The 20,165-nt window shown below is 36.4% G+C and overlaps 1 protein-coding gene across 5 annotated transcripts; it reads left to right on the plus strand.

Annotated features, from left to right (window-relative positions):
- Positions 1 to 1,174: 1,174 nt before the first annotated feature.
- vac14 (vac14 homolog (S. cerevisiae)) lies at positions 1,175 to 18,810 on the plus strand. 5 transcript variants are annotated; one of them, XM_051689523.1, is made up of 19 exons: positions 1,175 to 1,783; positions 2,447 to 2,630; positions 2,745 to 2,912; positions 10,564 to 10,626; positions 10,786 to 10,893; positions 11,082 to 11,191; positions 11,314 to 11,435; positions 11,522 to 11,671; positions 13,492 to 13,635; positions 14,319 to 14,382; positions 14,642 to 14,786; positions 14,906 to 14,971; positions 15,057 to 15,204; positions 15,369 to 15,501; positions 15,674 to 15,848; positions 16,111 to 16,229; positions 17,488 to 17,567; positions 17,668 to 17,818; positions 18,082 to 18,810. In XM_051689523.1, the coding sequence occupies exons 1-19, from the start codon at positions 1,680 to 1,682 to the stop codon at positions 18,239 to 18,241; spliced, it is 2,394 nt and encodes a 797-aa protein (XP_051545483.1). In that variant the 5' UTR covers positions 1,175 to 1,679; the 3' UTR covers positions 18,242 to 18,810. The 5 variants fall into 5 exon arrangements, with proteins under 5 accessions (XP_051545483.1, XP_051545484.1, XP_051545485.1 ...); XM_051689524.1 differs by having other exon boundaries at positions 11,522 to 11,659; XM_051689525.1 differs by having other exon boundaries at positions 2,480 to 2,630.
- Positions 18,811 to 20,165: the final 1,355 nt, after the last annotated feature.

The raw sequence follows: 20,165 nt of genomic DNA on the forward strand, positions 1-20,165 counted from the left end.
AAGTAATCCATATGACTCCAGTGTTTTTTGTCTTCAGATGCAGTATGATACGTGTTTGTGAGAAACAGATCGACATTTAAGTCCTTTTTTACTATAAATCTGCACATTCACGTTCACATTCTTCTTCTTTGTTTTTGGAGATTCACATTTTTCTTGCATATCGCCACCTGCTGGGCAGGGGGAGAATTTATAGTTAAAAAAGACTAAAATGTTGATCTGTTTCTCACCCACACCTATCATATCGCTTCTGAAGATATGCATTAGGATGAGTAAATGATGAGAGAATTTTCATGTTTGGGTGAACTATTCCTTTACCCACGTACCATTTCAGAAACAAGGGAGGTGTTTATAAAACTTATACACAGATTCTATTCAGCAAGTCATGATTTAGAGAAATTTAAAAAATATATAAATATATACCATTTTTTCTGCAGTGACTACCATGAAACTATGTTGCATTTATTTTGGCATTGCAATCATTTAGTTACATTGTGGTGTAATGTACATTGTATTAATGAAAACATCAATTGTTCAAGCTTTTTTTGTTGTTGTAGTACTTTTGGCTTTACTGATTATCCTAAAGAAGATTAAAAATATTTTTGTTTAATTCATCTTATATAATACTGACTAAATGTCATATTTACAAATGCACATTTCTTTGTAAACCTAATTTTTTTTTTTGTTTTTTTTTTTTTTGAGTGAAGCAAGGCTGTACATTGACAATGTTAGTAACTCTGAACATAAAACCTATTAACACTTTATATATTTGTGAGCTTTATAAAGCATTTATTTGAATTATGTACTTTTTGTGCCTTTATTTTGTTATATATATTATTACCTCTCCCTGGCACTGTTTTTTAATTTTCTTTTTCTTTTTTGTGTTTTATAAGTAGTTTTAAACATATCTTGCTGTATAATCTTTTTTTTTAATTCATTTTAATAAATTATAATTTTTAAATTATAGTTATATAATTTATTTCTATATTTTATATAAAAATACAATATATAATATAAAAATTAATAACTAGCATTACATTAAAAAAATAAATAAAACAAATATAAATAACAAATGCTCAATCAAAAAGAAAAGTCCACTTCCTGTTGGTTTTGAAAACCACGTGACTCTCATGACGTCATCAAAATAAATCCATTGATCGGCGCTCAATTTACCAGCCGCTGTTTTTAGGAAGTCATGTGAGCCGCGACCTATGGCGGTTGTGATCAAAAGCTTGTACTAAAAAACGCTGATGATCTGCTACTGTCATCATTACTTGCGAGGAAATATTCATCTGATTTGTTGCTCCGTTTAGATGTCATCGCGTCATAGGCTCTGAATTATTTAAGTGTTCGTTTAAGAAATGTTGTAAGGCTTTTATTCTGCATTTTCTGTAACGGCAGCTCTTTCAGTTTAATGTCGCAGATAGCAGCAGGTCCAGTTATTTTATAAGTGCTAGTGATGCTTGTTTAGGTTAGAATGCAAACAGATTTTAAGGCGTCGCGAGTGATGACAATAGCTCTTGGATGTAACATTGTTACATTAATTTAGAGATACATTAACTGAACTCTCATCTAATGTATCTGTTTACTCTGAAAATTCACTGAGCTGTTTTCAAAGGTCAGTTTTTACAGTTCATAGTGTTCTATGCGTAATTTGAGAAGGCTTTTGGCAGTTTAAAAAAATGAACACAGAAAAGGATTTTTCACCCCTGACCCCTAACATTGTGAGAGCCCTCAACGACAAACTGTACGAGAAGAGGAAGGTGGCAGCTCTCGAGATTGAAAAGTGAGTCTTCGTCTATTATTTACTTGTACTACTGTTAAACTGAAAGAAGATAAGCTTTTAGAGAGCACAAATATTAGATTAAGCTGCATGCAGTTGCTGTATGACATATTTATTCCCATTTTATGACACTGACACGCACTCCACTGCATGCAAATGATAATTAAGCACATGTAGTTATTACCTCTTTGTAATAAGTAAATGGGGATCAGTATTTGCTGCTGTGCTCCAAGGGAGAGCTAATCATCTGACATGCCATGTGATCCCATTAGTCATGTTAGATCAATTACCCATAGTTCAGTCATTTTCAAACAGTACTGAAGGAAAAGTTGATTTATAAATGTAAGTGTTTCTATTAAAGTGAATGTCTACTAGAGCAGGAGTTTCCTACTTTTACAGATCATGGGACCTCCCCAGTATAAAAGAGCAAGATTTTCTCTGTAGTTTTTTTAAATAACTTTGATTAATAACTTACTACATTTTATAATGCTCAACCGTTCATTAGAAATAAATATCATATAGGTCTATATAGAATATTTTTCAATTTGTAATGTTTTATGAATCTGTCCATGGACCCCTGGTGCTAGAGTATTGAGATGAAACATTAGAATAATATGTTTTAGTTATTTTACTTTTTTTTGTTGTTGTGGTAATTCACTTGAATAGCACTGAGGTTTCTGATTCGCATTCTTCTGCCAGGCTTGTAAGGGAATTTGTAGCCCAGAACAACTCTGCACAGATCAGACATGTCATCCAGATTTTGGCCTCAGAGTTTGCGCTCTCCCAGCACCCTCACAGCAGAAAAGGGGGCCTCATCGGCCTGGCTGCGTGCTCCATTGCCCTGGGAAAAGTATGTGAACTACTGGTTTTTATAGAAACAGCCTTTATTTGTGGATATTTTCAGAATTAGGTGGCATCACTTATGTTTATTTTATCTTCCACATGACATGCTGTGTTTTCTCAGGATTCTGGATTGTACCTGAAAGAACTCATTGATCCAGTTCTTACCTGTTTCAATGATTCTGATAGCCGTCTGCGGTACTACGCCTGTGAGGCTCTTTACAACATAGTGAAGGTTGCTAGGGGAGCCGTGCTGCCCCACTTCAATGTGCTGTTTGATGGGCTTAGTAAGGTAAAGTGGTGACCTTTCATGTCTAGATGCATGCTTGGTACAAAATGTAAAGTTCCAGAAAGAAGCAAAAAAGAAAAAGAAATAAAGGTTAAAAAATAATCACATGTCGTGCTCCTATTAATTATTTTTATTAATAAATATTAAATATTTTATTATGCTGTTATACTAAAAATATAATATATATTTTATATTACTTATTAAATTATTATTAATTATTAATTATTAAAATATTGTATTAATATGTTATTAATTATGTTTATTTTATTTCATATATATAATATATATAATCTTTTAGAGATAACAGCACAGGCATGTTATTTGAAATTTTGTAACCTGCTATTCTCTTTGGGAGTACACAATCGTTTAGATTTTCCTACTGTAAACACAGTTTACACTGGGTTGTGACTGGAGCAGAGATGGAGGGACGTGACGTAGAATCTGGAAGTGAGCTGAAAATGGAGGATGAATGTTGTGGCGGGGAAAGAGGAGGTAGTAGGAGGAAAAGTAATTGGACCATAGTAGAAAATCGGAAAAGGAAGAAATTGTGGGGTCAACCTTCAGGATCGGATAGCGAAAGGGAAAAACAACAGCATAAAAGTAAAAAGGAAGAATTCAAGGTAATGATACAATTCATGTCAGAGAATATGAATGATTTGAACCCATTGAGAGTGACTAAAGCATTGGGTAAATTGACGGTGCGAAAATGTTACGAAACGATAAACTGTTGCTTTATTTGCAAGAATGGTAAACAACAAAAAGCAGCACTAGGGCTTGAGTCATTGTTGGGACAGAAAATTGTGTATTCTGTGTTGGAAGATAAGAAATGGACGAAAGGAGTTATTACAGGGGTTCCCACAGATGTTTCAGAAGAAATAATCAAGAGAAGTTTATCCGGGGCAGCAGTAGTAGATGTCAAGCGATTGAAGTATGTCAGAAATAAAGAAAGGTTGGAAAGCCTTTCTATAATGGTGCATTTTGACAAAGAAAAGCTGCCAGAGAGAGTGTTTCTTGGCTTTATAAGTTATGTTGTCCGACCATATGTTCCCCCTCTGCTTAGATGCTTTAAATGTCAAAAGTATGGGTATGTGGCAGCTGTTTGTAAAGGGAAGCAGTGATGTGCAAGGTACGGTAGAGATCACGAATACGGGAAATGGTTACAATACAGTGTACATACCATACTTCAGATACAGAATATCAAAAAGGACATCAAATCATCTTTCAGTGTACAACACGGAATGCTTGCTATCATATTGGCTCTTCAGTGGGTTGAAGAGGTCCATCCACTTGAAGTGTATGTTCTGACTCTTACTCGGCATTATCAAGCTTAAAGAGTGGAAAATCTTCATCTAGGCAGGACATTTTATTAGATATACTTCAAAGTCTATATAGGATATATATATAGGATATATCAATTAAGCACTGTAATTTCCTTTTTATGGGTACCCGCTTATGTATGGGTTGAAGGAAATGAGGAGGTGGATCATATAGCTAAACAGGCTCTAAGACACTCTGATATAGAGTTTAGTGATCCAATGAGTAAAATTGATGTTAAAGGAGTAATTAAAGGGGCTGTAAATAGGATGTGACAAGGAAAATGGAACAGAGAAAAAGGGGTGACATTTATTTATTATCCAAAGATTAGTTAGTTGGGTTTGAGAGAAACAATTATGGCAATAGAAGAGAAGATACCATAATATCTCGACTCAGAATTGGGCACTTCTCACTTAATCAGTCACTCTACATCACAGGCAAACATGAATCTGGTTACTGTGCTAGATGTGGCCTTCTTGAAACAGTTGAACATGTCCTGTTATAGTGTATAGGATATGAGAATGAAAGATTACAGATTATAGATGCACTAAAGTCTTTAGGAATTTCTCAGCTTTCACTGCAGAGTCTATAAAATAAGGATTCAAGAGTAAAGTTCTGCTAGTATAGCTGAAGGATACAGACTTGAGGAACAGGATTTAAGAATGTGTTTTTCGTTTTTGTTGGTTTTTTTTTTTTTTTTTGGTTTTTTTTTGGTCTCCCTAAATATCAAGGCTCCACACTCCATCCTAGTAGGTGGTGGAAATGCACCTTAAGCTGGTTTGCCAACTGCCTTAAAACATTAAAGAAGTCAGACAGATTTCTAACTGACATGCACCTGCTGGTGATCACCAGTGATCGGTTCTGCGCAGAAATTGCTCATCTCAAAGGAGCCTATTCACTTCACGTGAGACTGAGAGAATTGAAGAATCATGGACAGGGTTTTTCCGGCACTCAATATTTTTCTGCGGCCTCCCAAGCAAATTTGGCACTTTAAAAGAGCTAAATATTCTTCTCATTTGACACACAATTGTTTCACGTGACCTTGGCGCTCTGTCTCTGGAGCTCTGAAGTGCACGCAAGTCCAGCAGACTTTCCGATATTTGTGCTTCAGAGACAGGAGAGCTCAGAGTGGGATCACTCATGCCACTCAGTCATTTTTGACTCAGGAATGGAGAACGAAATCTCCACAAAACAGGACGACTCCCAAACAGGTCAAGAAAAGAGGAGCTTGTTGTTAAAACAGGTGCGACATCTGTGGTGTGGGTTCACAAAAGACGAAATGGAGCAGAAAAATGTAATCTGCAAACTGTATCGCACGATAATCACTCGTAATTGGTCAACAACATTTTAATCTGAAATGTGGCATACTGTTATATTTAGCATTTTGGTAAGGTCGATTTTTATTTATTTATTTACTTTGACATTGTCTTGTTCCAAATAAAGAGGAAGTAGTTTTTATTTATAAAGTATTTAATTCACTGACTGGAATTCCAAAAATAGGCATTACAATATGGTTATTTAATAGATTGTTACCCATTTTTATTGATTTTCCAGAAAACTTTTACTGTATCGTTATATGTATCGTTATTGTGATATAAAATTACTCATATCGTGATATTAGATTTTGGTCAGTTAGGATTACTACTTTATTGTGAAATGTCAGAATAATAGTAGAGAGGATGATTTAGTTCAGCTTTTATTTCTTTCATCACATTCCCAGTGGGTAAGACGTTTACATACCCTTTGTTAGTATTTGGTAGCATTGGCTTTAAATTGTTTAACTTGGGTCAAACGTTTTGGGTTGCCTTCCACAAGCTTCTCACAATAAGTTGCTGGAATTTTGGCCCATTCCTCAAGACAGAACTGGTGTAACTGAGTCAGGTTTGTAGGCCTCCTTGCTCGCACACGCTTTTTCAGTTCTGCCCACAAATCGGTTTGAGGTCAGGGCTTTGTGATGGCCACTACAATACCTTGACTTTGTTGTCCTTAAGCCATTTTGCCACAATTTTGGAGGTATGCTTGGGGTCATTGTCCATTTGGAAGACCCATTTGCAACTGAGCTTTAACTTCCTGGCTGATGTTTTGAGATGTTGCTTCAATATACCCAGATAATTTTCCTTCCTCATGATGCCATCTATTTTGTGAAGTGCACCAGTCCCTCCTGCAGCAAAGCACCCCCACAACATGATGCTGCCACCCCCATGCTTCACGGTTGGGATGGTGTTCTTCGGCTTGCAAACCTTACCTTTTTTCCTCCAAACATAACGATAGTCATTATGGCCAAAAAGATCAATTTTTGTTTCATTAGACCAGAGGACAATTCTCAAAAAAGTAAGATCTTTGTCCCCATGTGCACTTGCAAACTGGCTTTTTTATGGCGGTTTTGGAGCAGTGGCTTCTTCCTTCCTGTTGATATAGGACTCGTTTTACTGTGGATATAGATACTTGTTTACCTGTTTCCTCTTCACAAGGTCCTTTGCTGTTGTTGATTTGCACTTTTCGCACCAAACTACGTTCATCTCTAGGAGACAGAATGCGTCTCTTTCCTGAGCAGTATGATGGCTGCGTGGTCCCATGGTGTTTATTCTTGCATACTATTGTTTGTACAGATGAATGTGGTACCTTCAGGTGTTTTGGTCTTGGCTGATTTCTTTTGATTTTCCAATGATGTCAAGCAAAGAGGCACTGAGTTTGAAGGTAGGCCTTAAAATACATCCAGAGGTACACCTCCAGTTCAGTACACCTCCTATCAGAAGATAAATGGCTGATTGTCTGAAGGCTTGACATCATTTTCTGGAATTTTCCAAGCTTCTTAAAGGCACAGTTAACTTAGTGTATGTAAACTTCTGACCCACTGGAATTGTGATATAGTCAATTAAAAGTGAAACAATCTGTCTGTAAACAATTGTTGGAAAAATTACTTGTGTCATGCACAAAGTAGATGTCCTAAACGACTTGCCAGAACTATAGTTTGCTAATATTAAATCTGTGGAGTGGTTAAAAAATGAGTTTTAATGACTTCAGCCTAAGTGTACGTAAACTTCTGACTTCAGCTGTAAGTGTGTGTGTAATTTAATGCACAAATAAATGCTGGGCCATTTGGTGAATGGGCCAGATTATTCTTCTTCGAGAATGTCTGTTCTGCAGTCTTTACATACGCACGTGCACAATGCTGGGGCCATGGTTTAGCATGGCTGACAGCAAATGCCCATTCATTAAAATAAAGGAAAATATCCAGTAGATTTGGCTGTAATTTTTTTAAGAAAAAAAAAAGAAAAGAAAAAAGTGTTCAGAATGTTTAGTTTCGACCAAGACTTTTAATTTCTCAAGTGTAATGTGGTTATAGATTACAGAGATATAATCTCTATAATCTGAAATCAGATTTATGTTTTGATTTATAAAAAAATTCAATTAGCCATAATGGCAGAGACCCATTTTCAGCTGCCATTACTCCAGTCTACTAAGAAAGTTATGTCACATTATCCTTAAGAAATCATTTAATATGTTAACTTCATACTAAATTAACATTTCTTTTTTTAGAACAGTTAAAAATGTAGTGCTACTTAATGAAGTGTGAAAATTGCAATATAGTGTCTTTTTCCAGCTGAGGTATTGCATTTTTTTAGTTACTTTACAGTAAAGTTACTTTACACTTGCAAGTCAAATTTCAGTTTTAAAAATAACCAAAAAGAAATATATTTCTCCTCAAATTTATGTCTATTTTTCTTTTGAGAGATGAAGGCTATTCCATTCACTTCTGTTTTGAAAGAATAAAACAAAGTTGATCTAACCGGGACAGAGTGAGAAGTGGACAACCCAGATGCACAACAAGAAGACAAGTACATCAGAGTCTCTAATTTGAGAAAAAGACTCCTGACAGGTCCTAAACTAGCAGCTTTAATTAACATATGCCGAACACTTGCATTGCTGAAAGTAGAGGGTTCTTGGATGAACAGAAAGTTTGAAGAATACATCTTTTATTTTAAAAGAAATAGTCAATTGTAAAATTATAAATGCCTTTACTGTAATTTTTCAGTTATTTTCAATCAATTGAATGCATCCTCTGTATATATAACCTTTTAGAGATAAAAGCACAGTCATGTTAATTGGAATTTTGTAACGTCTTACATTCTCATTAGGAGTGCACAATAATTTCGTTTGTCTTACTGTAAACATTAATCCTACTGTAACATTATTAATTATTCCATTACTGTTCCATTGCTACTGTACCATTAATTATTTTTATTAATTAATATTTTACATTTTGTTATGCTGTTATACTAAAAATCTAATATATATTTTATATTACATATTAATTTATTAATTAAAATATTTTAATATTTTATTAATTCTTTTATTTTATTTTATTGTATTATTTTATTACTTATGTAACCATTTAGAGATAACAGCACAGGCATGTTAACCGAAATGTTGTATATATTATATATACAGGTGCATCTCAATAAATTAGAATGTCGTGGAAAAGTTCATTTATTTCAGTAATTCAACTCAAATTGTGAAACTCGTGTATTAAATAAATTCAATGCACACAGACTGAAGTAGTTTAAGTCTTTGGTTCTTTTAATTGTGATGATTTTGGCTCACATTTAAAAAAAAAACCCACCAATTCACTATCTCAAAAAATTAGAATATGGTGACATGCCAATCAGCTAATCAACTCAAAACACCTGCAAAGGTTTCCTGAGCCTTCAAAATGGTCTCTCAGTTTGGTTCACTAGGCTACACAATCATGGGGAAGACTGCTGATCTGACAGTTGTCCAGAAGACAATCATTGACACCCTTCACAAGGAGGGTAAGCCACAAACATTCATTGCCAAAGAAGCTGGCTGTTCACAGAGTGCTGTATCCAAGCATGTTAACAGAAAGTTGAGTGGAAGGAAAAAGTGTGGAAGAAAAAGATGCACAACCAACCGAGAGAACCGCAGCCTTATGAGGATTGTCAAACAAAATCGATTCAAGAATTTGGGTGAACTTCACAAGGAATGGACTGAGGCTGGGGTCAAGGCATCAAGAGCCACCACACAAAGACATGTCAAGGAATTTGGCTACAGTTGTCGTATTCCTCTTGTTAAGCCACTCCTGAACCACAGACAACGTCAGAGGCCTCTTACCTGGGCTAAGGAGAAGAAGAACTGGACTGTTGCCCAGTGGTCCAAAGTCCTCTTTTCAGATGAGAGCAAGTTTTGTATTTCATTTGGAAACCAATGTCCTAGAGTCTGGAGGAAGGGTGGAGAAGCTCATAGCCCAAGTTGCTTGAAGTCCAGTGTTAAGTTTCCACAGTCAGTGATGATTTGGGGTGCAATGTCATCTGCTGGTGTTGGTCCATTGTGTTTTTTGAAAACCAAAGTCACTGCACCCGTTTACCAAGAAATTGTGGAGCACTTCATGCTTCCTTCTGCTGACCAGCTTTTTAAAGATGCTGATTTCATTTTCCAGCAGGATTTGGCACCTGCCCACACTGCCAAAAGCACCAAAAGTTGGTTAAATGACCATGGTGTTGGTGTGCTTGACTGGCCAGCAAACTCACCAGACCTGAACCCCATAGAGAATCTATGGGGTATTGTCAAGAGGAAAATGAGAAACAAGAGACCAAAAAATGCAGATGAGCTGAAGGCCACTGTCAAAGAAACCTGGGCTTCCATACCACCTCAGCAGTGCCACAAACTGATCACCTCCATGCCACGCCAAATTGAGGCAGTAATTAAAGCAAAATGAGCCCCTACCAAGTATTGAGTACATATACAGTAAATTAACATACTTTCCAGAAGGCCAACAATTCACTAAAAATGTTTTTTTTATTGGTCTTATGATGTATTCTAATTTTTTGAGATAGTGAATTGGTGGGTTTTTGTTAAATGTGAGCCAAAATCATCACAATTAAAAGAACCAAAGACTTAAACTACTTCAGTCTGTGTGCATTGAATTTATTTAATACACGAGTTTCACAATTTGAGTTGAATTACTGAAATAAATGAACTTTTCCACGACATTCTAATTTATTGAGATACACCTGTACATACAATATATGTATATACATATAGTTTTGTATTCTATTTTATTATACTGTTATACTAAAAATCTAATATATATTTTATATTACTTATTAAATTACTATTACATTATTATTAATAATAAAATATTTTTATTCTTTATTTTTATTATAATTTATACAATATATAACCTTTTAGAGATAACAGCACAGGCATGTTAATTTAAATTTGGTATCCTCTGCTATTCTCATTGGGAGTACACAATCATTTAGTTTTTCCTTCTGTATAGTCAAATTGATCAGTGCCCTACATGATATGTTGTCTATAGCTTGCTGCAGATCCTGACCCCAATGTAAAGAGTGGATCTGAGCTCCTGGATCGGCTTCTTAAGGTGAATCTGAAATAAGACAAATTACAATTTTTAAAACTGCATACATACCATCAACACAACGGTTAAGCAGATACAGCTTGAAGGAATCACATGACATAATGGCATAAACCAACCTCTGTGATGTCTACTCAGCATTTATTTGTCTTTTTTTATTTTAAGGACATTGTGACGGAGAGTAACAAATTTGATCTAGTGGCATTTGTACCCCTGTTGCGTGAGAGGATTTACTCCAACAACCAGTATGCCCGCCAATTCATTATCTCCTGGGTGAGTTGAGCACTTAAACTGTTTTGCGCAGTATATTTACCATAACATTTATAATACATCAGAGTACATGTGATGTACATCAGAGTACATTGCTTGGTTGTTATTTTGTTGTTGCTTTAAATAGTTGCCTTAAATGCTAATGAAACTTCCTGTAACGTTGTTTTTTTTTTTTAAACTCTCTGCTCCAGATCCACGTGTTAGAGTCAGTACCTGATATCAACCTCCTGGACTACCTGCCAGAAATTCTAGATGGACTCTTTCAGATTCTTGGGGACAGCAGCAAAGAGATCAGACGAATGTTCGTCTCAACATCTTCCCATTTACCTGCCATTGTCTCTCCCTCTTCCTCTTTTCTGCGTTTGTTCCTTCCTGGTATTTTTTCTTCTTTTTGAAAGAATATTAACAGAGACTGTGCACTAGGTGTGAGGTGGTTTTGGGGGAATTCCTGAAAGAAATCAAGAAGAATCCTTCCAGTGTCAAGTTTGCAGAAATGGCCAACATCTTAGTCATCCACTGTCAAGTGTCAGATGAATCAAAATCCAGTAAGTCAGATGTAATAATGTTTAGGCTGATTTGGAACTAGGCATCTAGCATCCTCTATAACATATTTTATTCTTGTTTTTTGCAGCTAACGATCTCATCCAATTGACGGCTATGACCTGGATGAGAGAATTTATCCAGCTCGCAGGGAGAGTGGTTCTGCCGTATTCCTCTGGCATATTGACAGCAGTGCTGCCTTGCCTTTCCTATGATGATCGCAAGAAAAGTATCCTAAATTGCATGTTACATTTGATATTTACATAACGAAGGGCAAAATGCATTATACGTGTTTTGCATAGACTCAGCTAAAATGATAAATCTTTGTTAGACATTTCGCTTACAGTGGCATTCAGCGAAATGTCTGTGTATTGTTTTTCTAGCATTCACAAACAGATGTTTCATACTCAATGCTCAGATCTTTTTCCTTAATAAGCTACAGTTGAAGTCAGAAGTTTACATACACTTCAATTGAAGTCATTAAAACTCATTTTTTAACCACTCCACAGATTTAATATTAGCAAACTATAGTTTTGGCAAGTCGTTTAGGACATCTACTTTGTGCATGACACAAGTAATTTTTCCAACAATTGTTTACAGACAGATTGTTTCACTTTTAATTGACTATATTACAATTCCAGTTGGTCAGAAGTTTACATACACTAAGTTAACTGTGCCTTTAAGCAGCTTGGGTAATTCCAGAAAATTATGTCAAGCCTTTAGACAATTAGCCAGTTATCTTCTGATAGGAGGTGTACTGAATTGGAGGTGTACCTCCTGGATGTATTATAAGGCCTACCATCAAACTCAGTGCCTCTTTGCTTGACATCATTGGAAAATCAAAAGAAATCAGCCAAGACCTCAGAAAAAGAATGTGGACCTCCACAAGTCTGGTTCATCTTGGGAGCAATTTCCAAATGCCTGAAGGTACCACATTCATCTGTACACACAATAGGACGCAAGTATAAACACCATGGGACCACGCAGTCATCATGCCACTCATGAAGGAGATGCATTCTGTCTCCTAGAGATGAACGTAGTTTGGGGTGAAAAGTGCAAATCAATCCCAGAACAGCAAAGGACCTTGTGAAGATGCTGGAGGAAACAGGTAGACAAGTATCTATATCCACAGTAAAACGTGTTCTATATCAACATAACCTGAAAGGCTGCTCAGCAAGGAAGAAGCCACTGCTCCAAAACCGCCATAAAAAAGCCAGACTACAGTTTGCAAGTGCACATGGGGACAAAGATCTTACTTTTTGGAGAAATGTCCTCTGGTCTGGTGAAACACAAATTTAACTGGTTGGCATAACCTAATTAACATAATGACCATTGTTATGATTGGAGGAAAAGGGGTGAGGCTTGCAAGCATGGGGGTGGCAGCATCATGTCGTGGGGGTGCTTTGCTGCAGAAGGGACTGATGCACTTCACAAAATAGATGGCATCATGAGGAAGGAAAATTATGTGGATATATTGAAGCAACATCTCAAGACATCAGCCAGGAAGTTAAAGCTCGTTGCAAAATGGGTCTTCCAAATGGACAATGACTCCAAGCATACCTCCAAAGTTGTGGCAAAATGGCTTAAGGACAACAAAATCAAGGTATTGTAGTGGCCATCACAAAGCCCTGACCTCAATCCGATAGAAAATTTGTGGGCAGAACTGAAAAAGCGTGTGTGAGCAAGGAGGCCTACAAACCTGACACAGTTACACCAGTTCTGTCTGGAGGAATGGGCCAAAATTCCAGCAACTTATTGTGAGAAGATAGTGGAAGGCTACCCAAAATGTTTGACCCCAGCTAAACAATTTAAAAGCAATGCTACCAAACACTAACAAAGTGTATGTAAACTTCTGACCCACTGGGAATGTGATGGAAGAAATAAAAGCTGAAATAAATAATTCTCTCTACTATTATTCTGACATTTCACATTCTAAACTGACCTAAGACAGGGAATGTTTTCTACGAGTAAAGGTCAGGAATTGTGAAAAATTGAGTTTAAATGTATTTGGCTAAGGTATACACCTTCTTCCTAAACTTCTGACTTTAACTGTATTTCTAGGCACTAAAGAGGCTGCCAGTGCATGTAATCACAGCCTGATGAAGCTTGTGACTCCTGAAGATGATGAAGATGATGAAGACTCGCAGACCAAAATTTCCCCTCCTAGTGACGAGACTCCATCTAAGAAAGAGGGAGATCTGAATGGTGAAGTTTTTTTTTTTTTTTTTTTAATTTACATGTGATTGAAAATTTTTTTTTTTTTTTTTTTTTTTTCCACAAAACCTGTTTATGGTTTAAGTTTTATTGTGAAATATAAACCTAAATAAAAGACAGGCTGCATTGGCTGGGAATCGAACTTGGGCCTCCCGCCCATGCGTGGCGGCGAGAATTCTACAACTGATCCACCAATGCTTTCCTGAATGTTTAGTGTCGACCCCTGCGTATTAATAAGAGGAATGTGCAATAGGTTTACGTAGAAATACAGCAGTGCCACTTACAGCGCCTCAAAAATACCCCTGTGCAATGAAGAAGCAGTCTAATTTTGGAAGGCAGGGGGCAGTATTTCAAGAGAAATGCATTGGTGGTTCAGTGGTAGAATTCTTGCCTGCCATGTAGGTGTAGACTCGGGTTTGATTCCCAGCCAATGCAACCTCTCTTTTTTTTAGGTTTATATTTCACACATGTACTCTTTATTTAAAAAAAAAATTATGTGATGTATATTTAGATATAAGCAAAGATACTTTTTTATTATTAATTATTTCTTTTATTTTTTATATATTCATTAATATGTTCATTTTATCACATATGTTAAATACATTGCAATACTAAAAAAAAGTAATCTGATAACATTGCCTAGTATGAAATGATATCTCTCTTTTTATTTTTAGATTCCCTCAATGAGTCACAGGAGTCAGTGGGTTTCAGCAACATCTCTTTCTTTACGCCAGCAAGGTACCCTTTGACAGTTTTGACAAGAAAACACTTAGTGAATTTCTCTTTCAGGATCTAACAACATTTCATTAGGCTACTCCTAATTCTAAGCAGATGAATCAGCCACTGGCTTTAAAGCTTAGTATTTTACACATCACTGATTAGACCCAAATAAATAAATATTCGGAATAAATATGATAACAGATAACAGCCCAGTTAAAAGAGCAGACGAATGATTTCCATTTGGTTTCTAACTGTTTGCATTTTCTGTGATCTGTAGTTCTGACAGGTCTACTGTAACTTTGGACCTGGATGGCATAGTACAGGTACTGGACCGACATTTACATGATTCATCCACTGGAATGATGACTCGCATTGCTGTGTTGAAGTGGCTGTACCATCTCTACATCAAGACCCCTCGCAAGGTGATACACAATTTCACTAAATCATGAGAGAAATTTAATTAATATATACTTGTTCCAATGAATAGTTAAAATTTGTGCAATGCTTAAAAGTAATTCATGCAAATGTATCTCCATGGCAGATGTTCAAGCACACAGATAGTTTGTTCCCCATGCTACTAAAGACATTGTCAGACGAGTCCGATGAAGTAAGTACTCTGCATTAATTCGAATTGTCTCAGCACTAATCTACCAGGCACAGCCATTTTAAAGAACAATGAATATCTCTCACAGGTGATTTTAAAAGACCTAGAGGTTTTAGCAGAGATTGCATCATCGCCTGCTGGACAGACGGACACTTCTGGATCATGTGACAACTCGGATAGCAAATCGCAACTCCATATACCAGGCGGAGTCAAAGATGGGCAGCAAATGGTGGTGGGTAAGTATCAAGGTCAGATACTCATTTCCTGTCCCTCAGTCTTTTTTTTTTTTTTTTTTTAACCCGTAAAAATCAGAAACTAACTTTGTTTGAATAAACCAAGTGTATGCATATGTGCAAACAGTAGTGATCTAAAATAGCTATTATATACACTTGATTTACAGGATCGAAGATGGCTGACTTGTCTCCCTCCACCCCGAGCATGAATTCATACTTCTACAAGTTCATGATTAATTTGCTAAAACGCTTCAGTTTAGAGAGGAAACTTCTAGAAATGAGGGGAGCCTTCATTATCAGGTAAAACCACTCTAGTTCCGTAATAAAGATAATCAGCAGTTCCTCAAAGTTTAGTTCCAGGAGAATAGTTCTAGTCCAAATAGAAACCCCTTTAACTCTATACCGATGACAATTTAAAGTTGTACAGATTAAGTTGCCAATGCTGATAAGAATCTTTTACCTCCCTTCACAGACAGTTATGTCTCCTCCTGCACGCGGAAAACATATTCCACTCTATGGCAGACATTTTACTCAAGGAGGAAGATCTGAAATTTGCCTCCACCATGGTGCAAACACTTAACACTATTCTGCTTACCTCTGCCGAACTGTTCCAGCTGCGAAACCAGCTCAAAGACCTACACACCCAGGTAACACCTGCTAGGAGGACTAACACCATGTCCACACTAATATGTTTCCTCACATAATTGTTCTCCAAATTGGAGTGTTTTTCAAAAGTAATTCCAGTGTAAATGAGAGGCGTAAACTCTCTCTAAAAGCTAGATACTTCATTTTTTTCGAACATTCTTAGAATTCCAGAAGACACCTAATCTGACACTTAATATTTCATCTTGGAGTTAATTTATAAAAATGCACAGTTAGCTTTGTTGACCATTTCTTTTGACTCTTCAGGATAGCTGTGCTCTTTTCTGTTGCCTCTATCGCTCTTGGTGTCACAATCCAGTGGCCACTGTGTCCCTCTGCTTCCTGACCCAGAACTATCGCCATGCCTATGACCTAATCCAGAAATTGTATCCTCTGCTGTTAAGTGTCATATATAATTCTGTTCCGTACTGACTCTATACTGGACTCTTTTTGGTAGTCTTAAAGCTAAAGTGTGTAACTTTTTCGACGTTAAATTATTTCTCCTATCCCATCTTAAAGGAATTGTTCACCCAAAAAAATAAAATTCTCTCATCATGTACTCACCATGCCATCTGTGTATGCCTTTTTATTCTTCAGCAGAACACAAATGAAGATTTTTAGAAGAATATCTCAGCTCTGTAGGTCCATTAAATGCAAGTAAACTGGGTCCAAAACTTTGAAGCTCAAAAAGCACATAAAGGCAGCATAAAAGTAACCCATACGACTCCAGTGGTTTAATTAATGTCTTCAGAAGCGATATGATAGGTATGGGTGATTAAATAAATCAATATTTAAGTCCTTTTTTTTTTACTATAAATCTCCACTTTTAAACAGCCCTCCTAAGCACTCTTCTCTCCCAAGAGTTCTTCTTCTTTTGTTTGTGGCATTCACATTGTTCAAGCTTATCGCCACCTACTGGGCAGGGAGGAGAATTTATAGTAAAGAAAGACTTAAATACTGATCTGTTTCTCACCCACACTTATCATATCGCTTATGAAGATATGTATTCAACCACTGTCTTATGGATTACTTTTATGCTGCCTTTATACGCTTTTTCTTCAAAGTTCCTGCCCCCATTCACTTGCATTGTGAGGACCAACAGAGCTGAAATATTTTCTAAAAATCTTTGTTCAAAGAAAGTCAAACACATCTGAGATGGCATGAGGGCGAGTAAATGATGAGAGGATTTTCATTTTTGGGTGAACTATCCCTTTAATATGCAGAGACAACTAAGTTATTTGTAGGTTAATTTTCTCAAACTGTAAACACTGTGTCTCTGTGGCACTATAAATATTCCTGTTTGTTTTGAGCGACTCGTCCAGCACGACACAACAACATTGATCAACCAATAGCGTGAGTCGGGGCCGGGACTAGCTGTTTGTTTGTTCAACAGAAGATGTATGTTGAATACTGTTTGTAAACAATGTTTATTTTCGCAATTCCGCTCGGTGGCGCAGAAATTTCACACTTCAGCTTTAAACAATGAAATACAAGGTTCCTACAGTTATGGAATGCCTGGAAAAATCCAAAAATGTCAAACTTAAAATAAAATAAAAAATACTTTAAAAAAGTAATTGTTCAAAATGTGTGGGAACCCAAGAATAATTTTAAATGACGATTAACCCCTTGACTTGATCTGATCAGTGGAGATCTGGAGGTGACTGTGGACTTCCTCATGGAGGTGGATAAACTCGTGCAGCTAATTGAGAGCCCCATCTTTACCTGTGAGTTCCATTCCTCCATCACATAAAACTGTTCATCATACTGATATTATCAGTACTATACTTTTTCAGCTTTTAAGATTAACACTCATTATGTTTGCAGATCTCCGTTTGCAGTTACTGGATGTAGAGCATAACCCTTATCTCATCAAAGCTCTGTACGGCCTGCTGATGCTGCTTCCTCAGAGTCAAGCGTTCCAACTGCTTTCACATCGGCTGAGCTGTGTGCCAAACCCTGAACTCATGAGGACTGTGTGAGTACCAACACTAGACTGAACAAACCGAACCTTTGAAGTCATTGCGATATCAAAAATGACACTGCTTTCTTAGTGCATGTTCCTGGTCTTTTTGTGAATAATTCAGTAAATTGGTATTTTGGATGAAATCAAGTAACGTACCTATATATTTTTTCTTAAAAATACATCATATTACAGAGGTAAAACGGGTTGGGAACGGGGACTCACTTTGGCATTAAACAGTGCTGTTGTCAAACTCTGTAAACTACTTCATTTTCCAGGGAAGATCCAAAGGCACCTGTCAAGGACAAACGATTAGCCCAGCCACACATAGACTACAATGAACTGCTCCAGCACTTTGACCAAGTCCAGGGCAAACATCTGGAAGTGAGGCATCAGAGGGCGGGCCGCTCAGAGCACCCAGACAGAAAGCTTATGTAGTGAATGAAGTGCAATCTCAGTGAACTTCAATCTCAGCAGGGCCTGTAGTTGGCATTCACATTCAACTCATTTGGTTTTTAATGTATTCAAGCTACTACATGCATGAGGGACTTTTTGTGTCTTATTTTTTTTTTTTAATGATACTTAAAGTGCTTTATGTTAAGGTGCTGGAGATTGTATATAGTACATGAACACTTGAACGAAATTTAATATGTTACAGATTATGGTCCAATGGTTATATCATTCCCAAGCAAATGGAATCCTCTCCAGATCATTTATACAGAACACCTTGCATGTGCCCCTATATGTTAATTAGGAACTTTTAATCTAAAACATGAATATAGCAGACATCTGCTCATGACATGTACTGTAAATGAGCCAGTGGGCTGTCTTGGGTGGATATTTGTCTTTTTTCTTTGTATTGCGATTTAACTAGATTTTATCTCTTACACAAACCATACCCAACATCATTCACTCTTGGCCTAACATGCAAACCTTAGTCATTCCTCTGTAATGTGAAGACAAAGTTACAATAAAGTGGACCGTGTATAATACTTTTTCTTTCTGTTTTGTTTTTTTCAATCTGTTATCATGTTTCCTAAACCCAGGTGGACCTAATAAAAAAGGTTGTCTCGTCTTTTGACACTCCAACATATGGCAATATTGTATAACTTTAGAATAACCTACTGACTCGCACGCTTAGAAAACTGTACATTCGCTATGAAAATCATTATTAGCGTGTTCTCAAGCGACAAATTTTCATTCCAACAAATCAAAAATCAGAGCTCAACATAAGAAATATGACAGTTTTATAACAGTATTTACAGTAGATATTTTTATATATACAGTCAAAATAAAAACATGAACGTTCCTCGTTAGTATAGTGGTGAGTATCCCCGCCTGTCACTCCCAGACCGGAGTCCCAATTCCTGAAGGAGAGAATACAATTATATTCTTAAGGTATATTCTTTAAAAAAAGATTAAATGTCCGTTTCGCCTCAAAGTTACTATGGTGACCAAAATTCAGCCAAATTTTTACTGTAAAACCATAATAATGAAACACCATCTCCTTTAATAAGCATTCCTCATATTTCCTGATAACAGTGGTGGCCAACAACAAGCTACCACAGTTTTATCGTAGCAATTACTATAATGACTATGAATTTTGATGGAAACTATGGCTACCACAGTACATTTTTGTAAGAAAGACAAAATATTCACGCTCTAATGACAAAATGAAATGCAATTTTGTCTATTTAGCTAACCTGTTTTTTGTTTTTTGTTGCCATAGGAAGTGGCTCATTTAATCAAACAGCTAGCTTTTCAAATGTATGCTCTTCTAGTGTCACTAGACTAGTGACATGATATTAAGAATGGCAAAACTGCCGTTTCCTTGAAGTAGACATGAAGATCCACCCATCTGCTTTTGAAATTACTCTCACTCTCTCATCCCTTGATCAGGGATACTTTTGAACATTTCCCATTCCACATGAAACATCAAACTTTACCATTAAACATAACACTTTCTCTCACATCCTGCCACTGCAGATTTGCCACGAACACTGTAAGACTCATCCACACAATGAAAAACAAATCCACCATGTCTGTTTCCCATAAAGTTATTCTCATTTCAGCCTGCATATGACATCTAACAGTGATCAAACATTATTTCTCATGACAAGCAAGTAGGTTTCTAATTTCGACAAGGTATAAAATAGTCAAATTTTTATGAGGAGGTTTGCTATATTCTGCCAAGGGGTACTGAAAGATAAGAAAACAAATGAAGCTTTTCACCATTTTTTAAAGATCACAAAATAACTTAATAGCCTGTTTTAGATAACAATCCACATAACTGATCAGCTCTAATGTTAGATTTATTTCCTCAGAGGTTCAAGAGCAATACTTACTGTTTACACAGCCTGAA

The sequence above is a fragment of the Myxocyprinus asiaticus genome, chromosome 46 (assembly GCF_019703515.2).
Source record: "Myxocyprinus asiaticus isolate MX2 ecotype Aquarium Trade chromosome 46, UBuf_Myxa_2, whole genome shotgun sequence".
Classification (NCBI taxonomy): domain Eukaryota; kingdom Metazoa; phylum Chordata; class Actinopteri; order Cypriniformes; family Catostomidae; genus Myxocyprinus; species Myxocyprinus asiaticus.

What these genes read in the sequence shown, in the direction of transcription:
- vac14 (XM_051689523.1), top strand. Translation starts at nt 1,680, where the DNA reads ATGAACACAGAAAAGGATTTTTCACCCCTGACCCCTAACATTGTGAGA. An exon ending in GCCAATTCATTATCTCCTGG is followed by an intron (nt 10,894 to 11,081) that starts GTGAGTTGAGCA and finishes TCTCTGCTCCAG; the next exon opens with ATCCACGTGTTAGAGTCAGT. An exon ending in TGTCAGACGAGTCCGATGAA is followed by an intron (nt 14,972 to 15,056) that starts GTAAGTACTCTG and finishes TATCTCTCACAG; the next exon opens with GTGATTTTAAAAGACCTAGA.